Raw genomic sequence first — 19293 nt, 5'->3', positions numbered from 1 at the left:
CCATGGGTAACTTAATCTAGAAGCTCTTCCATACTTGGCCCCAAGCTTAAATCCTAACCCAAACCCTTAGAGAGGACTTGATCCAATCCCAGACCACTGACACAGGCCTGCCTGTACAATTCTCAAGGAGGAAGATATTTTATACTAATTTTAGTTGTGCAAGTAAGAACTTGAAACAACAACAGCAGCTCTGCTTTTGACTTTTATTTTGCAGGGATGAAGACCTTGGGGGCTTATACAAATTTAGCAAGTATTCTGTTTTAATTAGCCCCCAAGAACCCAATCCTAATTTTTAGATATGAATATTTATAAGTGAAAACTTACACTTGTAAAAATTCAGTAAATGTGCCCTTTAATATCTATAAATTTCCTGAAATGAGTAAGTAGATACAAAGTCTTATTTCCAACAAAGAAGCTATTTACAATTGACTAGTGTTGGGAAAGGGAAAATTAGTTCTTGTAATTAAAGTGTCACTGGGTATAATCAACCACACTCCACTTTTGTTTGTATGTGTGTGTGTTACTGATTTTTTAAAGTTTCGATTTTCCGTTTTCTCTTTCTTCCCCTTCCCCCTCCCACGAAGAGAGAGAAAGAAACAGCATGAAGTTGAATGGGTAGGAGGTTGGGAGGATATGGAAGGAGCTGGGGGAGGGGAAGCATGATCAAAATATAGTGTATGAAAAATATTTCTAAGAAAACAACAACAAAAAGTTCAATGTATTTCATTATTTCATTTTACACACACACACACACACACACACACACACACACACAAGGAAAATACCTGCAAATAACTCTATAGTTTACATGCTGGCTAATTTAATGTCAACTTGACACAAGCTAGATTCTTCTGAAAGGAGAGAACCTCAATTGAGAAAATGCCTTCCTAAGACCTAGCTGTAGAACATTTTCTAAACTTGTGATAGTGAAGAGCACAGCCCATTGTGGGTGGTGCCATCCCTGCACTGGTGGTCCTGAATTTTATGAGAGCGCAGGCCAAGCAAGCCATAATGAGCAAGCCAGTAAGTAGCACCATCTATAATCTCTGCATCAACTCCTGCCTCTAGGTTCTTGCCCTGACTTTCTTTAGTGATAAACAGCGATGTGGAAGAACAAGCTAAATAAATCCTCTCCTCCCCAAGTTGCTTTTAGTCATGGTGTTTTATCACAGCAATAGAAACTTTAACTAGGCCAGTTAAGACAGTTAAGTATTATGAAATGCAATTTCTAATATTTAGGGGAGAATTATCCTGATGTCTGTAATTTGTTCTTTGTGTTATTGAGACAGGGTCTTCCCCAGGCTGGACTTGAAGGCCTCTTTCTCTCTTTTCTGTTTTTGTTTGTTTTGAGACAGGATCTCACTATGAAGCCCTTGGCTAGCCTGGAACTCAGAATTCAGAGATCTGCCTACCCTGCCTCCTGAAAGCTGGGATTAGAGGTATGTGCCACTATGCTTGGCCGAACTCTTTTTAAGATTTGTGTGTGTGTGTAGGAGGAACAATGTGTATATGTACATGAGAACACCCTTGTAGACCAGAAGAGGGTCCTGCAGCCTAAGTTAACAGGTTTCTGAGGTTCAGGATGTGGGTGCAAGAATCTGGACCCATCATGACTGATGAACAAGTGCTCTTAACTGCTGAGCCATTTCTCCAGTCCCTAGCTTCAAGCCCTTGATCCCCTACTTCAGTCTCCAGAATGCTGCCATTACAGGTGTGGACCACCACATCCAGCATGGAACTTATTTTGAAATGCACACAAATAACTAGTGGACACAGAGACAAATGTATAACTCAGGTATAGTAATATGTTAATGGATAATCCAAGTGGTGATTATACACGTGTCCAATATAAACATTTTTTAAGTTTGTTTGGGTATTTGAAAATCCCATAATAAAATCTTGGAGGTGGGGCAGAGATGCTGATATCAGGCTACGAACCAGGCATAAACCAACACTGATGAACCTTGTCCACATTCCTGACCCACGTAACAAACCGTTGTCAGAGCAAGTACTTGTTTCACAATGAGATCTATTTTCTGGGAGGAATTTCACAAACTTGCATTTAAAAATCAGATGAGAATAAAGGGAGCTAAACCTTACTAAGCCCAGAATCTTGTTTTTTGTTGTTTTGTTTGTTTCATTTGGTTTATTTTATGTACACTGGTGTTTTGTCAGGTCCCTTAGAAGTGGAGTTATAGGCAGGTGTGACCTGTGATGTTGGTGCTGGGAATTGAACGCAAGTCCTCTGAAAGAGCAGTCAGTGCTCATTTAAGTGCTGAGCCATCATTTCAGCTCTCTTGGTTTGTTGGTTTTGGTTTTTTGTTTGTTTTTTTTTTTTTTTTATTTTTTGAGACTAGGTTTTGATACGTCTTCCTAGCTGGTTTGGAATCTGTTATATACCCAATGCTGATGGCAGTCCTCCTACCTCTCCCTCCTAAGTACTAGATTTCAGCCTTGAACCACCACATCCATCTTTGTTTTAAGACAGGGGCTTGCTATGTAGCCCATGTTGGCCTTGAACTCACAGCAATCTCCCTACTCCAGCCTTCCAAGTACTGGGACTACAGGTAAACACCACTATGTCTAGCTTCTCTTGTCTTTTAAAAACAGAGTTAGGACTAGGAGTGCCTAGGAGGGGAACGTCCTGTAGACTTTGGTTTCTTCCTGCTAACAAGCGAGGTGGGAGGCATGAAGGGCTCACCTGTTGATGGGTGAGTAGTGCTACAGTGCACTGGAGTACACTGGGGGCTGCAGACACAAGGCAGAAAGTCACAGCCCTCTTCCTGACTGGAGGGAAGGACTCACTCCAGGGTGGGATTAGGGTTTTCCAGTTTATAGCTCCTAGGACTGAAATGATCTTCCACCCCCTTTTTCAAGCACAGGGACCACACAAGAACCGCTTGCCACTTACTGTTCAATAGCCAGGGCACTCAAAGATCCCTCCTCCAACCCTGACAATGAGATGGTCACTGGCTTCCCATCTATCCTCTAATCAGGTTTTCCGGTTCAGAGGACTTGACTTCAGTTCCAGCCTGAACACAACCTAGGTTTCAAATCCTTATTTATTTCTATTTATTTTCATTCATTCATTCATACGCCCATCTATTCAGTATGTTTTGTATATGGGTAAAGATCAGAGGACAAGGGTTTAAACTCAAGTTGTTTGGCTTGGTGGCAAAAGCCTTTAGCTACTGAGCCACTTGGCCAGCCCAAATCCTTCTTTTGATACGTATTTGCTGTTATAGATTCAGAACTGTCGTGAGGGATGGGTGAATAATAACGAAGTGCACAGTGTGGTCCTTGTGAACTCATGGGCAGGCATGTCATGCTCTTTAGTGTGGGGCTTCCTGGGTACCATGGTGCTTGAATATCTCCCTCCACACCTTCCTTCAGGCTGTGAGACAGCTTCTGAGAGAATTACTATGGTGACTATGTGAATAAACAGATCTCTTATAACTTCCTATTCCCAACCTCAATACAATCAAATATGCAGAGTTCTGCTGCCGTAGCTAGACAGTTTTGCCTCAAAGCCTGCTTTTCTTAAGCCAGACAGCATACAACAACTATTCTGAATTAGTATTCCAAATTTATTTACATCTGGACATCCCTGGATTTAACTAGCCCCCTTAAGGACAGGCTCTTCACTTCTTCTGGGCTTGTGCCCTGGCCCGCTGAATCTTGTCAGCTATGGCCCCATCTGTGGCTCCAGTGCAGTGGGACAAAACGAGGCTCAGCTCGGTTTCATTCCGGTGCTCAATAGCCACCTCTGCAGCCTGAGCCACATCCCTGTGGTTTGAGCAGAAGGGGAGATGGCGTTGGGGCTGTTCAAGGGCAACAGCCCTGTCTCCTCTCAGCCCACTCTTCAGCCACCTCACACACAGAGGCCTTCATCTAACTTACCCAACAAGAAGCAAAGCCTTGACCTTTTGTTCAGGGCCCACACGGGAAGCATACTTCTTGGCCTCATGTTTGTTATGCTGTTTCATGCAGATCTCTACAAAGGGCTTTGCAAGACAAAGAAGACAAGCCTGGCCCTATTTCCTCTCTCTCAGGAGCAGAAGCCCAGGGGACACTTGCCCATAGGTATTTTGTATAGTCAGTATATCTAGTCCCCTTCCCACCTAGGGGAAACAATATGGAGCAGACCATTATAACAGAAAGCAGCTAAACCAAAGACCTATCAGAGACTTGGGAAGAATCATCCTTATGCTTCTATTCTACCACCACCATTCCCGCCACCAAGTTAGGTGTTTCTGCCTCCTGTCCTCTAAGGCCTTGTATCTTCTCTCAGGCTGCCATTATAAAACTCGCCCTCCATGTTTGAAGTACCTCCTCAAATCTTGACCCTCCCTGCCCCTTCTGCCCTCAGGCACATAGTGGCCCCTGTAGTCTTTATGAGGTAAAGTAACTCCCCCACCACTATGTAGGAGGCAGGCTTGTGCCTATCCTCCAGAGTTCCCCACACAGTACATGTGTCTGCTCATGTTCACAAGGCACAAGAAGCACTAGCTAAGAACACATGACAGTGGAATGGGTGCACAAATGGGCCATTGCCCCACCTCCCTTGCCTGGCCCCCTCCCAGGGCTACTCTCACTAGTGGGAGGCCTAGGGAAGAGCCCTGTCTCACCAGGTAGCCAATCGGTGATTTCTTGCTTTTGGAAAACTTCTCCAGCTCCTCCCAATCTTCCAAATCTGCCAGGGCAGCCAGCTTTAACCACCATAGCCTGCAGGAAAGCTGTACTCAGCATAGGTATGAAGGAAAGGCAAGAAGTCCCAGGACTACATATAGCTGAAATCCTTACCCACCTCTTATCAGGGATGCGAAAGTCACGTGCCAGCTGCTCTGCCCGCTTGTTGTGGCCTCCAAGGATAAGAGTGGTGACAGTGTTGTGTAGAGATAGATCTAGGAACCTGCCCCCTAGCTCATCCTCTAGGCGTCGCTGTAGCCGCAGGAGCCTCATTTGATCCTCTGTGGCCTGGAGACCAGAACAAGGGGATCAAGGCCAAGCAAGGAAGTCCAAGACAGGACAGGAATCTCTTAGAAAAGGCAGTCAAACCTTGGCTGCAAATTCATTCTTGGCTTTGTAGAAGGCATCAGCTGCTGTCTGCAGAGCTGCCACTCGCCCTTCAATACGCTACAGACAAAGGGATACTGAGGTCACAACACATTAATTAGTCTTTCCTCTCTCCACCCTTGTGCCTAGAACCAGCCTTATCTACTAGGGGCACTCTTCCACTGTCCTAGAGATGCTGTCTCTCTTGAGACCAGTGCCATATTCTGGCCTGATGCTCTCAGAGCCCCTCAACAGTTATGACCAGAGAGGGTGTAACCTAATGCAGAGAGCTAGGGCTTTGATGGACAACCCAACTAATCCAAAGGCCCCACCCTCCCTTTGGACCCCAGACCTCTTCAGCAGCATAGCTGGCTCTGATGTGGAAGCTGCCCAATTCCTGGTGATTGTCGTCCTGATTGTAAAGGTCCTTCAGAGTGTCTAGCTCCTGATGCTTACAGAACTGGGTCACAGGCAGATTAGTCAGCAAAGTCAACTCAAAGGCTCAGAAAACGCCAATCCTTCCCTCCCCTTCACACACAATTTACCTGTCGATACAAACTCAGGGCCATGGGTTGGTTCCGGAGAGTCATGAAAAAGTCTCCTCGATTGAGTTCATTCTTTAGGTGCAGCAACACTGTAAACACTGTGGATGAAGAAGTAGGTGGGCCTCCAGCCTAGCTCTGACATTACTGGGCTCACTCACCCTATCATCCTAGTGCCTCCTGGCCCTCACCCAACCCTGCTCACCCAGGTCAGTGTCTCCACTCTCAATGGCCTTGCTCAGTGCGAGTTTGCTCCTCTTCATCTTTAGGAGAAGAGGTACCTGCTCCCCTGAGCGTGGCTCATATTCCAGCAGCTGTTAAGTGGGGTAGAAGGCAGAGAAATACTTGTGTAAGGGCCTAAAACACCCCTTTCCCTGGGGTGTCTGGGAAAGGTAAAACGACCACACACCTTAATGGCCAGTTCAGTGCGGCCACAGCCATAGGCCCGCGCAGCAATGTCAGAGTATGAAACACCAGGCGTGTCACCCAGCTTCTGATTAATAGCCCGTGCTACATCTTCATCTGAGACATCTTTCTGCTGCACCTGTAAGTGTGTATGTGGGTGTCACACAAGTCTGGATGTCACCCCTTACCTGCCCAATCCTAAAGGGCCTCCATCAGAACCCATCCTTTATTTATTTTCATGCTCTGTATTTCCTGTATTTTGTCAGGGCCTGAGGTTACCTCATATCCCATGCCCTTGCCTTGTAGCAGGCCCAGTGGGCTAGGATCCTGCTGACACCCTGGACTTCAGGAAGGCGCAGGTACTCGCATATCTGGATAGCCAAGGGATAAAGCCTCCGCAACACAAGCCTGGCAGATAAAGGAGTAAGGGAAAAAGTTGTGAGGCAAAGTGAGGTCGAGCAGGCAGAATAGCCCTAGCCCGACTTCTAAACCATGAGTCCCCACATAATACTACCCACCCTTGCCCTCCCTATAGTCCCCCTGGCGTCTGTACCTGTCTAGCAGCACCTGGATGGTGAGCTGCTTGTATCTGTGTTTTCCTTGGTTAAGGATCAGTTGGTATAAGGCCTGTTTGCCAGGGATCTACAGACCACATCTCCTACCCCTTACCCTGCCATGCCCAGTTGTAAACACCCTCATGCCATACATAGGGATACTGGGTGTAGGTGAGAGGGATCCCAATGTGGTAGTCTCTAATAGCATTGAGCACTCGAAGGTCCTGACACATGTGCACGAAGCTGTCAGGTGGAAATCTGTCAAGGAAACACTTTCCAAATGAAGCCGCCTAAAAAGAACCAAATGGAAATGAACTTCCCTGGCTGCCCAGTGCACCCCACTTCCCACACACCCTCCCCTAAGCCCCTCCAGGCCAACCCTGAGCAGACTCTTTTGCATGTCTGGCTGGTGCTCATGTCCTGCAGCCTCAATGCACTGCTGCACAGCCTGGATCAGCTGGCCCAGTTCCTGGATCTCCCGCAGGTACTCATCTGCTTTCTGGCTCTCTTTCTGTGGGGAGAGGCCCAGAGATGGAACATTACAGACAGTCTCACTCTGGTCCCCAGCCTCATGGAACTACATAGTTCAAATGGAGAGGTCTTGGAAAGCACCAACTTGAGCCTGTGGACAGTAGGGTAGCCCTGCCGGTTTACATGTGCTAGCCTTAGCCAGCTCAAGTCAGTGTCTTATCTAACCCCCTCCCCTGTCAGGTAGCCCCTGGCTTATCATGGGTGCTCAGGCAGGGGCAGAGGGCTGGTCTAGTCAAGAGAAGAGAAAGGAAGAGAGCATCTTGGGAATCTTAGAAGTTGCCCAGAAATTACCTCATATTCCTTCTGGGCCTCCAACAGCAGTGCTCCAGGGGCCATTGAGGCAATTTTGAAGATCTCTTCACTGGCCACTAGAAGAGGAGTTTTTGAGTAGAAATGACGTATGAAAATTCTCAGTTCTGCCCTTAATACCCAGATCCTGTTTTGGATCAGGAGCACCTGCCCAGAGTCCCACGGTATGCTTGTGGGAGCCTCACCTGGGACTTCATGCAGGAACTCATGGGTGCTTCGGGAGAAGATGCGGACCCCATCAAGCTCAGGCACTAAGTAGGAGTCCTCATCGAGCACAAACCTGAGTTCAGTCAAGGCTACTAAGAGCATCCAAAGATAGTGTAACCTCCTTTTCCTTCCCTCTCCCAGCCCACACAGGATGCGTCCAAGGATACTGGATGCTTTCAGGCGCATTGCCCACCACCATCAGCCGCCTCTCCCAGGCCACAACAACAGCCCTTTCCTTGCTCCGAGGTCGGCTACACCTATGAGCAATAGCATATACACCACTGGGATACTCGGGATATTGGGCCCATAGCCGTGTCTTCTGCATTGCTTGTACCCCTTTCCTGGGGACAGCCTGAACACACTGTGTCCCGGAGCCCATTTCCCTGGCCACATGCTGACCTATCTGTTTCCATCTCACTCTTACACTACCAGTCAAGTGGCCCACAGAGGACAAAGTTCTCCTTTAAGTGCAGCAGAGAAGAGAAGGCCTATGTTCCACTTAGTCTGGCCAGAAGACAGGATGACTCAGGCTATCCCAGGCAACAAGGCTAAGCTCTAACCCCACCCTTTAAGAACGCCTCTATCCTCACCAGACCATCTGCTTCGGGGGAGCCCGGATGTTGCAGTTGAACTCACACAGCTTCTCCTGAAACGGCACAGCATGTCACGGCCCTGCCCCAGCATCTGCTGTTCAACAGTCATCCTGCTGTTGAAAAGCCATGGCTCTATCCACAACAGATCTTCCTTGGACAAAGCACAGTATCCCTTGCTGTCCTAGAACCACACCTTGAGTGATGCTGTCCCCATCCAGATGTAGCCTGTGTCTGTGAAGAGTGCCAGGTAACGATACGTGAAGGATACAGCCATCTGTAGGAAGCTGCTCACTCCTGGGGCTAGGCCAGCAGGTGTCTGAGGCAGGACCAAGGAGGAAACCAGATAAACTGACTTTTCAATGCCTTCCTACTTGTTGACCAGCCCTTCCATTTCATTCCCACTTAGGTTCTCACCACTGCAGAGCAGGTAGCATGATCCAGAAGGTAAAGATCGGGTCCTACAGCCAGAAGAATGTGTGGAACTCGGTCGTGGCACAGTGTGGTCCAACATGAGGGTGCACTCTGCAGACCTGTCACAGGGAAGAGGAAACCTGAAACGACTAGAGCCCACAGTGTGTGTGTCTGCTGGTTCTAGTCTGGAAGCATATCTGTGGTATTGAAGGGCTCTCTTAAGTATCAGGGCTTACCTGGCACCTCTGGCATCCGACGGAGTTTGAGGTCACCTACATTGGCACTCAGAGTAAAGCGATAGGCTCCTGTAAGGATGGCCACCCCCGAACCAAACTCAGTGTGAAAAATCCGGGCATCCAGGACACGGTTCTGAAGCACTTCCTAACAAGATGGACCGTGGGTTAAGAAACCCACAGGTGAAGAGAGGTCCCCCTTCCCTCCTCAGGCTCCTGTGGCTCCTACATTGCCCATGCTGAAGTGCCTCCGGAAGTCTCCATGAAGGCCATACACTAGCACTGCGCCATCTTCTTGCACACAGAGCAGCTCCTCCTCAGCTGACCAGCCGAGGGCCACCACAGGCCCACTCTTCCACTGCAGAGGAGAGAGGTTCCCATGGCTTTCCTTAGAAGCAGCCAGCCCTGCCCATCACACAATAGGGATAGGTTCCATGCTCACCAGCAGGCTAGCCAGTGGCAAGCCAGATGCAGAGTAGATCTCCAGTACTGGCCGCACGCTGGCAGCTTTCTCTTTTCTCCAACAGTTCCTCAGTAGAGCTGCAATTTGAGAAGAGACTTCTGTCCTAGAACCTCAGGCCCCATGTAAGGTAGGCCTCCTGGATCATTTACTCAGGTTCAGCTCATGGGAACCGAGCCTCGTGAGAACCCAAACTAAAAACATTTAGAAGGAGGATTGGCAGAGAACAACCCAAACAACACCCTGGGAGCCCACAGTATGTAGTAGTAATAGAGGGAGCATACCAATGGGACCCCCATAGGGTGCAGCAGCCACCAGGCAATCCTTGAGCTCCTCCTTCAGGTCCCAGTCCATGCTGTACAGCTCATACTTCCTACTCACAGAAACAAACAGATTAGCGTCCTTGTCCCGGTCCTCCTCCGGTTCCTTTATCTAGACAGAATAAGCCCCAGAGGAATGCCTGAAGCTACCGTTTATCTAGTGGAGGAGAGTCTTTCCCTCCCCACATGAGAGGAAGAGAGGGGGATGGTGACTAGAAACTGACTATATCATGTAGGCCTGGGGACCACAGGTGAGGTAGCACAGGGTACCCACAAGAAAGGGTATAGTTTTTGAGGCAAGTGTCCACTGTTGGCAGGAGCATCTGAGATGGGCAGGTTATGTACAAGACACTGAAATGGTGCTAAGGTACCGTTGCTGGCTCTGCCTGGAACCAGTAGGAAAGCAAGACCTTCAGAGGTCAACCTATTGAATATGAGGCCTCTTTTATTTCTGGCTCCAATGATGAATTAGATAATGCTCTTTCTGCCTAAGGGTCAAGCTAGAGTTCTAGGTGAAGCTAGTTTTAGAAGCACCAAATTCAGTGTCTGAAAGATGATACCAAAAATGAGCTTTTCCAAGAGATACTGCTGGGGGGAGTCCTGGTGATGGCATTCTGTGACTCCTAGCTTGCAGAAGTGACAAAATCACAAGCAAGCTGAGAAGCCTGCAGCTCTAGGTGTGTGCATGAATGCATGCTGTAGCCCTAGTATGTGCATGAATACATACTGCAACCCTAGTGTGTGCGTGAATGCATACTGCAACCTTAGGTGTGTGCATGAATGCATGCTGCCTGGAATGGGCTTAAGTTTATCATGCTATCACTGGATGCTTGGAAGAGCAGGGAAGGGGCAGAGAAAAGTGGATATTATTCTGGAACATCAAAAGAAAATGCAAGTAAAGAGGAAATTTTTGTTTATCTCAGTGGTCTTCTAATTAACCATCAGAAACATGCCTACCATTGCACTTGACACCCCTCTGAGGGCTCTAGTCAAAATAATTTAAGGAAATTATTTTAGAGAAAGAACAAAGCTATTACTAGATGGTTGTACACCCATCATCTTAAAATCTGAAGTGTTCTGTGTGATGTCTATTCTTGGTTGTCAACCTGACTACATGCAGAATTAACTACATCTTCTGGATTACAGCATCTACTGAAGACCGGCTGAGACAGCCTGGTGGACTGAGCAACTACTGGATTCCTGGACCTTTCATTTATAGGCAGCTTTTATTAGATTAGCTGAAGCCTGTAAGCCATTCTGATAAATCTCATGAATACATTTATATATTTTAATGTATAATATTAAATAAATATTATAATATAGTATTAAATAATATACTTATATATTATATATTTATCTACCCATCCACCTATCTATATATGTACCTATCTATCTATATCTATCTACATCTATCTAGCTATACATGTATGTGTACACACACACATATACATATATACATATACATATATATATATATATATATATGTATGGATTTATTCTAGAAATTCTGTTCTGCTAGAGAACCCCGAGTAAAAGAAATGTAAATTTTCCTTTTTTAAAAAAAGATTTCTTTATTTATTATATGTAAGTACATTGTAGCTATCTTCAGATACACCCGAAGAGGACGTCATATCTCATTACGGATGGTTGTGAGCCACCATGTGGTTGCTGGGATTTGAACTCCGGACCTTTGGAAGAGTCATCTCTCCAACCCTGAAGTGTGAATTTTCTTGAGTGTTGTTTCAGATTTGAGTTACAGATTAGATGATAAATTTGCTAAGTCTACACAAATAGTCTAAATTACAAAGAACCCTGAAATATCAAATACTTATCTCAATTTAAGGTGTTTTTTATTTTTGTTTTTTGCTGAGGGAAACTCAGCAAAGCAGTTTACAAGACAATAAATAAACATCAGCCCATGTTTGTACGGCAAGACATTTCCATTCCCAGTGAGACTCATATAGAATGGGGGGCGGGGGGGGGGAGAGAAGGAGAAAAATAAATCAAGAGTGAAGATGATCAGGCAAGCACTTTCAGCCTGGTTTTGTTTTTGTTTTTTGAGATAGGCTCTTACTGGCTGCCCTGGTTCTTGCTACATACCCCAGGCTAGCCTAGAATTCATAGCTATTTGCTTAATTTGCCAAGTGCTGGGATAAAAGAATATACTTATTACACCTGGTTTATAAATTTTAACTTTTAAAGGATTCTGGTAATACCAGGTATGGCAGCACATGCCTTTAACCCCAGAACTTAGGGGCAGAGGCAGGAGGATATCTGTTTGAGGCCAGCGTGGACTACACAGCATGTTCCAGACCAGCCAGGGTATACAGACTTTGTCTTAAACAAAGCAAATTTTTAATATTTAAAAATTAACAACATTCTAGTTATGATAACAACAAAGCCTTAAAGATATTTAAAAATCATGAGAATTGGGGCTAAAGAGATGGTTCAGCAGGTCCAGAGGTCCTGAGTTCAATTCCCAGCAAAAACATGGTGGCTCACAACCATCTATAATGGGATTCAATCCCCTCTTCTGGTGTGTCTGAAGACAGTACACATACATAAAATAAACAAACAAATCTTTTTTAAAAATCATGAAAAAAGTAATAAAATCATATCAAATTGCCCTCAAGAATACAAAAGACATGGATAAATATTCTAAGATGACCCACAAATGTACAATAATTCTGATAAAATACTTCCCAATGGTTTCTTTATAGATATGCAAGCACTGAGTCTAAAGTTCATGGTTGGAAAAGGGATTCTTGGAAACAGAAAATAACGGAAGGTATTTAAAATGATTAAAAAACATAAGAAAACACACATACATACATACATACATATGCTATGTATATAAAACATGCCATGTAAACTAAAGTTAATTTAAACTACTGTTTTGAGATAGGAATGAGAAAACAGGTGAGGGGCTGGAAGGACAGCTCATACTACTCATGCAGAGAACTCGAATTCCATCCAACCCCATCCCATGGGGCTCGCCAGCATCTGGAGTTCTAGCTCCAAGTGGCCTTAATTCCTCTTCTGCGCTGAGGGCACCTGCACTTACACATGCACACAGCCCACCTCTCCCCTTTAGAAATACATTTTTTAAAAGTTAGGTACAGTGGTGTACACTTTTAATCACAGGACTGAGACTTCAAGGTCAGCCTGGTCTACCTAGGGTCAGAGTTACACAGTAAGACCCTGTCTAAAAAACAAAAACCTAAACAACACCCCCCAAAACAAACAAACAAACAAACAAACCTCAACAAATCAATGAAAGAGAGCAGTGTCCAGAAAAGATCTGGGAACTGAGCATACTATAAAGATGGTGTTTCAGGTTGGCACAAAATATCCTGGATAATGGTATTATAGACCTACACTGCCATGCCTGCTTCACGCAGTACTGAGGATTGAGACCAGGACTTCATGCATTTTGGACAAGCACTCTAATAAGTGAGCTAATTCCCTGGCCTGGTCCAGCTGCTCTTTCTTTAAAAACTGTTTTTGACTGAGTATCAGTTGTATGTACATGTTGTATACCCACGTGGAAGCCACAGGAAACTCTCACGAATTGGATCCTTCCCCATCACGTGGGTCCTGGGAACAGAACTCAGTTCATCAGACTTGATGGCAAGTGCCTTACCCAGCCACCTTACACAGATATACATGTAGGCAAAACACCCATGCACATAAAAATATATCAATCTTTTCTTTAAAACATTAAAACTTTGGAGTTTGGGGACATTGCTTCTAGACAGGGTCTTACTCTGTAGCTAAGGCTGGCCCAAAACTCACTAACCAGCCCAGGCTGCCCTCAAACTCAAGTTGATCCTCCTGCTTCTGTCTCCTCCATGCTATGTCATATAGTGGATTCAAGATTTTAAAATACATATACATTTGCTATTTTGTTACTAAATTCACTGAATGAAAATATTGGAAAACATATTTTCACACAGACCTAGCATGCTGGTTATAAAGTGATGGCCATTCATTCAGTCCTCAATGTACTCACAAGCTGTATATTAAAGACCATTGCTCCCTCAAGCCTTTCTTTCAGTAAGCCCAATATGAAGTTTCCTCAGTAGAGGGCGCTGAAACACTAGACCAGCACGCAGGACAAGAACTTGAGCGCCTTCTGGTTCGGCCAGCCATGGGGGAGGGGGGGGGGGGTATGAGGATAACCTGGTGGTGGCACTCAGCTGCCATCATGTGCACACTCCTGGGAAACACTGCCTAGGCCCTGATCACCTTCTCAGGGTTCTCTGCAGACACTGCACTCCAAGTTCTCTGCTCACATCAGACCACTCATTTGTCTGTACACCTATATGTCTGGCTATATATACACTCTGTATACAAGTACGTTTGAAATAACTCCCTTTACTTGCTCTACATCCAGCCTTTAGGTGTGGCTTACCTTATGGATTCTGTGTTTCAGGTCTCCCACCCCTCCTCACACTTCCATTCTTGTGTGTTCCCATCATTCATGGACTGCTAACTAAATCATGACCCGAGGAGCAGAGAGCTTCTATGACAGGTCTAAGATAATTGTCTGAAGCTATACAGTTGCTATTGCTAAAAATCAACACAATTTTAATTTTGTGAGTTTTTAATTACAACAGTTGAATATATCAGCATGCCATATCTCATGTGCCAGTTGGGGTACTGATCAGGAAAGAATGGGACCCTGAAACCTAACTAGGGTATGTAGTTAGAGCCAGTCCAGATGAAACTGACAACTTTGGAGCCTCTCTTCCTGGTGAAAGTAGCTTGTCTGTCATCTCTCCTACCCAACCTGGAAACCTTATCATAATCTCATCTGCAGTAGATGTGACAAAGGGCTCCCTGGTCCAAGTGCTGAATGTTGAAAACAAGTCTCCACTATGGCACCATTCTAAAGGGTCCAACCTGCAAGATGACCACACTGGGCTCTGAAGAGGCAGACATTTGTTGTTGAGGAACAGATAACTAATCTTGATAGATTTACCTTTCTTGCCTATACTGCATTTGCCAGGACCCAGAATCTCTTGATCCACAGAATGCTTTATTCACCACTGCAGCATTCTGCAAAGCACTGCATCTCATCAAGGGGCCCTTATCACAACACAGTGTTAAGTCAGCTCTGGGCCACAGAACCAAATGGTCTTGCCATATATTCCAACACCCATAAGAAGCAACAGAATGTGTCAGACATACACAGCTGTGATAAATACATAAAACAGTGTCAGTGAGGAAAGATTTGCTTTGGCTTACAGAATCCATGGTGGTCTGAGTGAGAACGGCTCCTACAGATTTATAGGATTAGAAGTTTGGTCCAGGGTTAGTGGGACTGTTTTGAGGAAGATTAGGAAAAGTGCTATTTTAGAGGAGATGTGTCACTCACTGGCTTTGAGGTTTCAAAAGCCCACATCAGGCCTATTCTTGCTCGCTCTGCCTGTAATTTGTAGAGTATACTCATAGCTACTGCCCCAGCACCATGCCTGCCTGCTTGCTGCCCCTTCCCTCCATGATGGTCATGGCCTCACCCTCTGAAACTGTAATAGAAAAGTATCCAAGGCAGTGTGAAAGGCTTCAGTGCAAGGTCAGACTCGGCATGAGACTGAGGAGAGCATCAGTGTCAAGAGCACGTGGTGTGGCCGCTCAGGAAAGCCAGGAAGCAGACAGACAGGAAAGGGCTGAACACAAGATACAGCTTCCTGGGCTGGAGCCATGGCTCAGCAGTTAAGAGCACCAACTGCTCTTCCAGGGGTCCTGAGTTCAGTTCCCAGAAACCACATGGTGGCTCACAACCATCTGAAATGGGATCAGATGCCTTCTTCTGGTGTGTCTAAAGAGAGCAATGGTGTACCCATACCTAAAATAAATAAATAAATCTTTAAAAAGAAAAAGAAGAAAAAAAAATGTATCTTTCTAATTACCTTAGAAGAATGGGGTCTGTCTTATGCTTTGAATCAGATCCTCCACCCAGATCAAAAGTTGGAAGGGAGAGTGGCTCTTTATTAGTAGTAGTTTCTCATTCTGGAATCTGTTGGCTTGCAGAACTGAGTCTTCAAGGGGCAAATGTTTCCATCAGGAGTTGCAACCATCGAGTTAAAGGGGGTTATTTTGCTTAAAGGGGAAACTACATTGGCAAGGACTGCCTAAAATCCTCCGTGGCATCTCTTTCATGTTTTCATGCCCAATGATAACAGTAAATGACAACCTTCAGAAACCAAATACCGCAGCCTGAGCAGAGAGAAGGCTCAGTCACTCTCTGGGAGAAAACGGTCAGAGGATGTGCTGGCTCAGGGCAAGCGCAGTTACAGCTGCAGCAGTTAAGCAGGCCAACCGTGACCCATGACTGACGTGTTACACGTACATGTACATATGGACACATTTGCCTTTCTCTTCCCCTCTTTCGAATTTTTACTTTTGATGCTGGCATATGGTGTATAGAAGGCAGGGGACAGGGAAATGCTTATACAAGGGATTATTTCTTCAGTGAGTCAAGAGAGCAAGTTTGGTCAGGCAAAATCTAGACCTTTCCATGCAATGAACTTTAGTTTTCTAGAAGGTACAAGGTGAAATTATGGGGGGGGAAGTTGAAAGAAGGCTTTAGTTTTCAGTATTTCTGAAGTATCTGAACTATTCATAACTGCTTCATCTTGTGATCTCTCGCACATTTAGCCTTTATGGTGAATATAGGATGACTCCACAAAATAAGGTCATAGGAATCCAGATAAAACTGGGAGCATGGGTTTGTAGTTGTGGCAACCTGCCCACTGCATAACATTTCACATTAGCACTCTGTAGTCCTGGCACAGGTACAGAGATAGTTCTATATCAGCCAGGTGTAACCCAGGACAAAGAATAAGGCTGTTAGAGAAGAGAGAAGAACAAAAATGAAGTAAGTAGCCACAGCTGTCCTCCAAGCTAGACAGGGAGAAAATGCTTCTACAGAAGAGGGCTCTACATGCTTGAGAGGGTTTCAAAACTGCAGTATGCAGTCAAGGCCTGAGACGACAATGACAACAAAATGCAAGAATGGAAAAAAAAAAAAAGAATGAAAGAAATTCTGTAGCTATGCAAGTAAACTTCTGGGGAAGCACTGTCTACCACAGTGTGAGAAGAGCCCTGTGTGCAACAGGCCAAGGAAGCCCTGAGTGGTATATTTTGTCTAGCATTAGGGAACAATCCAACAATTTGTAGTCCCTAACAAGGGCCCACTATCATTCCCAAAATCTCTTGCTTGCAACTAACTCAAAACTAAACGCTACTCAAGGATTCATGGGTTGCAGTTTGTTTGTAAAATGGTGCAGCTGCTGCTGTGGAAGACAGTATGGCAGCTCTAAAACTGTATACAGATTTCCAGACAATCCAGCAACTCTATTCCTAGATAAACACCCAGAAGAACTGAAGCAGAAACCGAAGTCTGAAAGAGGGGTTTTGATGGTTCACTTCTGGCGAATCCTCCCACATACTTGGCCAGCCCCTTTAAAGAGGTATCTGTCCATCTGTGACTACAGGAGTGTTATTCTCCAGAGTCGGGGTGACAGCAGCATTGTTATGTCCAATGGTTTCCTGGCACTGGAATCCAGGGTCCACTTACTGCTGCTGACAAGATTTCTGTTTCTGAGACCTGGGTAGAGAGAAGACAACTGTAGCTAGCCTTTACTATTGAGTGCATAACCTGTCCTTATGAATTCTGCACCCTTAGGCTTTTCTGAGAAGCTGCCATCCGGTCTGCCCATCTGTATCTCATGTCACTGAAGGAGCAGATAAGGAAAATGTAGTGCATAATACAGCAAAATCTTTCAGTCTTAAAAAATGAAGAAATTATGACACATGCTATAACATCAACCTTGGAGATAGTATATTAAGTTAAATATTCCAGTCACAAAAGACAAACAACAGATTTCATTTTCATGAATTATGAAGATGATCAATCCAGGGAAAGAGGGACACTTAACAGAGAGTTGCTATTTAATAGGTATAGAATTTTTTGATGAAAAGAATTTACATTGGCTATACAGCACAATAAATATACTCAACACTACTGAAGAGAAATTAAAAAATGGTTAAGCTGGGAAGGCAGCTCAGGTGGCAGAAGGTTTGTCCAGCATGCTGAAGTCCTGGGTTCCACCCCCAGTACTGGATAAACTAGGCATGATTATATATATCCCTAGCACTTGACAGGCAGAGGCACGAAGACCAGAAGGTCATCCTGGGTGTACTGGCTAGTTTTGTGTCAACTTGACACAGCTGGAGTTATCACAAAGAAAGGAGCTTCAATTGGGGAAATGCCTCCACGAGATCCAGCAGTAAGGCATTTTCTCAATTAGTGATCAAGGGGAAAGGCTCCTTGTGGGTGGTGCCATCTCTGGGCTGGTAGTCTTGGTTCTATAAGAGAGCAGGCTGAGCAAGTAAGGGGAAGCAAGCCAGTAAGGAACATCCCTCCATGGCCTCTGCATCAGCTCCTGCTTCCTGCCCTGCTTGAGTTCCAGTCCTGACTTCCTTTGGTGATGAACAGCAGTATGGAAGTGTAAGCTGAATAAACCCTTTTCTCCCCAACTTGCTTCTTGGTCATGATGTTTGTCCAGGAATAGAAACCCTGACTAAGACACTGGGCTACATGAGATCCTGTCTCAAAAAACAAAACCAAGGAGGGCTGGAAAGGCAGCTCAGCAATTAAGAGTATCCAGGTTCAATTTCCAACTTCCCCACGTTGCCTTACAAAGGTCTGTAAAATCAATCCCAAGAGGTCCTGTGATCTTTTCTGGCCCCTGTGGGCAATGCACTAATGAGGCACACATGTAGACAAAACACTCATACACATAAAAATTTTTAAAATATTTAAGTAGTGGTATTCTCTCTAGAAAGGCAAAACAAAATAAATTAAGATACATTTTTAATGTATGCTTATGATGTTTTTACTAAATATTCATATGTATTCAAAACTATAATACCGGCATCATCCCTCTTCCTCCTTTACAAATGTCACTCCTGTGACTGTGCAAGCTAACTCGCTGCATCGGCAAAAGTGTGAGGTCTTGAGTTGATCCCAGTACTACATAAAACGCCCAGCATGGCGGCCTATGCTTGTGAGTCCAGGGCTGGGAAGGCGGAGACAGGTGGCTCCCTGGGATCTGCCCAGCCTCATCAGCTGCCCTGGGTCAGCGAGAGACCTTGTCTTAAACAGAGTGAATGGCTCCTGAGGAGCATCACCAACCCTCCCCCTTCTGCAAGAGCCATGCACACATACACACACCACAAAGCACAAATGAATACCACAAAGCACAACATGCCCCCCCAAAATAAGTCCATCCTTTTCTGTGCCAAGTTCCCTTTTCCCTTTTCGTGATTTTCAGCTAAGAAACCAAACCATCCTTGATAACTCGCTTCCTCACAGCCTAAGTTCAGAATTCCCATGGTAACTATTAGCAAAGGTTGAATTTATCCTCTGGCTCATGTGCTGGCTATAAGCCCTATGACTGTCAAAGGGAGCCTATCTCTCTTAGCAACACACACTGAGTCTGGCAAAGGTTGGTCAAGGGGCTGGTGAGATGGCTCAGTGGGTAAGAGCACCCGACTGCTCTTCTGAAGGTCCAGAGTTCAAATCCCAGCAACCACATGGTGGCTCACAACCACCTGAAATGAGATCTGATGTGTGTGTCTGAAGACAGCTACAGTGTACTTA

At 45.3% G+C, this 19293-nt stretch overlaps 1 protein-coding gene across 1 annotated transcript in view; it reads right to left on the bottom strand.

Moving 5' to 3' along the window:
- Positions 1–3566: 3566 nt before the first annotated feature.
- The window catches only part of Vps16 (VPS16 core subunit of CORVET and HOPS complexes), a 19049-nt gene continuing 3322 nt past the window's right edge, over positions 3567–19293 (bottom strand). Inside the window, exons 2-24 of the mRNA XM_021155821.2 lie at positions 9585–9673; positions 9283–9380; positions 9070–9198; positions 8844–8988; positions 8611–8726; positions 8390–8512; positions 8194–8249; positions 7771–7860; positions 7582–7676; positions 7379–7455; positions 6936–7067; positions 6719–6846; positions 6556–6591; positions 6302–6410; positions 6007–6141; positions 5803–5911; positions 5601–5698; positions 5408–5515; positions 5059–5136; positions 4808–4977; positions 4629–4725; positions 3901–4004; positions 3567–3786 (exon numbers count right to left, since the gene is read on the bottom strand). Of these exons, the coding sequence (XP_021011480.1) occupies positions 3642–3786; positions 3901–4004; positions 4629–4725; positions 4808–4977; positions 5059–5136; positions 5408–5515; positions 5601–5698; positions 5803–5911; positions 6007–6141; positions 6302–6410; positions 6556–6591; positions 6719–6846; positions 6936–7067; positions 7379–7455; positions 7582–7676; positions 7771–7860; positions 8194–8249; positions 8390–8512; positions 8611–8726; positions 8844–8988; positions 9070–9198; positions 9283–9380; positions 9585–9673 (2467 nt within the window). The 3' untranslated portion in view covers positions 3567–3641. The remainder of the gene's footprint in view (positions 3787–3900; positions 4005–4628; positions 4726–4807; positions 4978–5058; positions 5137–5407; positions 5516–5600; positions 5699–5802; positions 5912–6006; positions 6142–6301; positions 6411–6555; positions 6592–6718; positions 6847–6935; positions 7068–7378; positions 7456–7581; positions 7677–7770; positions 7861–8193; positions 8250–8389; positions 8513–8610; positions 8727–8843; positions 8989–9069; positions 9199–9282; positions 9381–9584; positions 9674–19293) is intronic.

Source organism: Mus caroli, chromosome 2, assembly GCF_900094665.2.
Source record: "Mus caroli chromosome 2, CAROLI_EIJ_v1.1, whole genome shotgun sequence".
In the NCBI taxonomy this organism is placed as follows: domain Eukaryota; kingdom Metazoa; phylum Chordata; class Mammalia; order Rodentia; family Muridae; genus Mus; species Mus caroli.
This window is presented reverse-complemented; position numbering and strand designations above follow the sequence as displayed.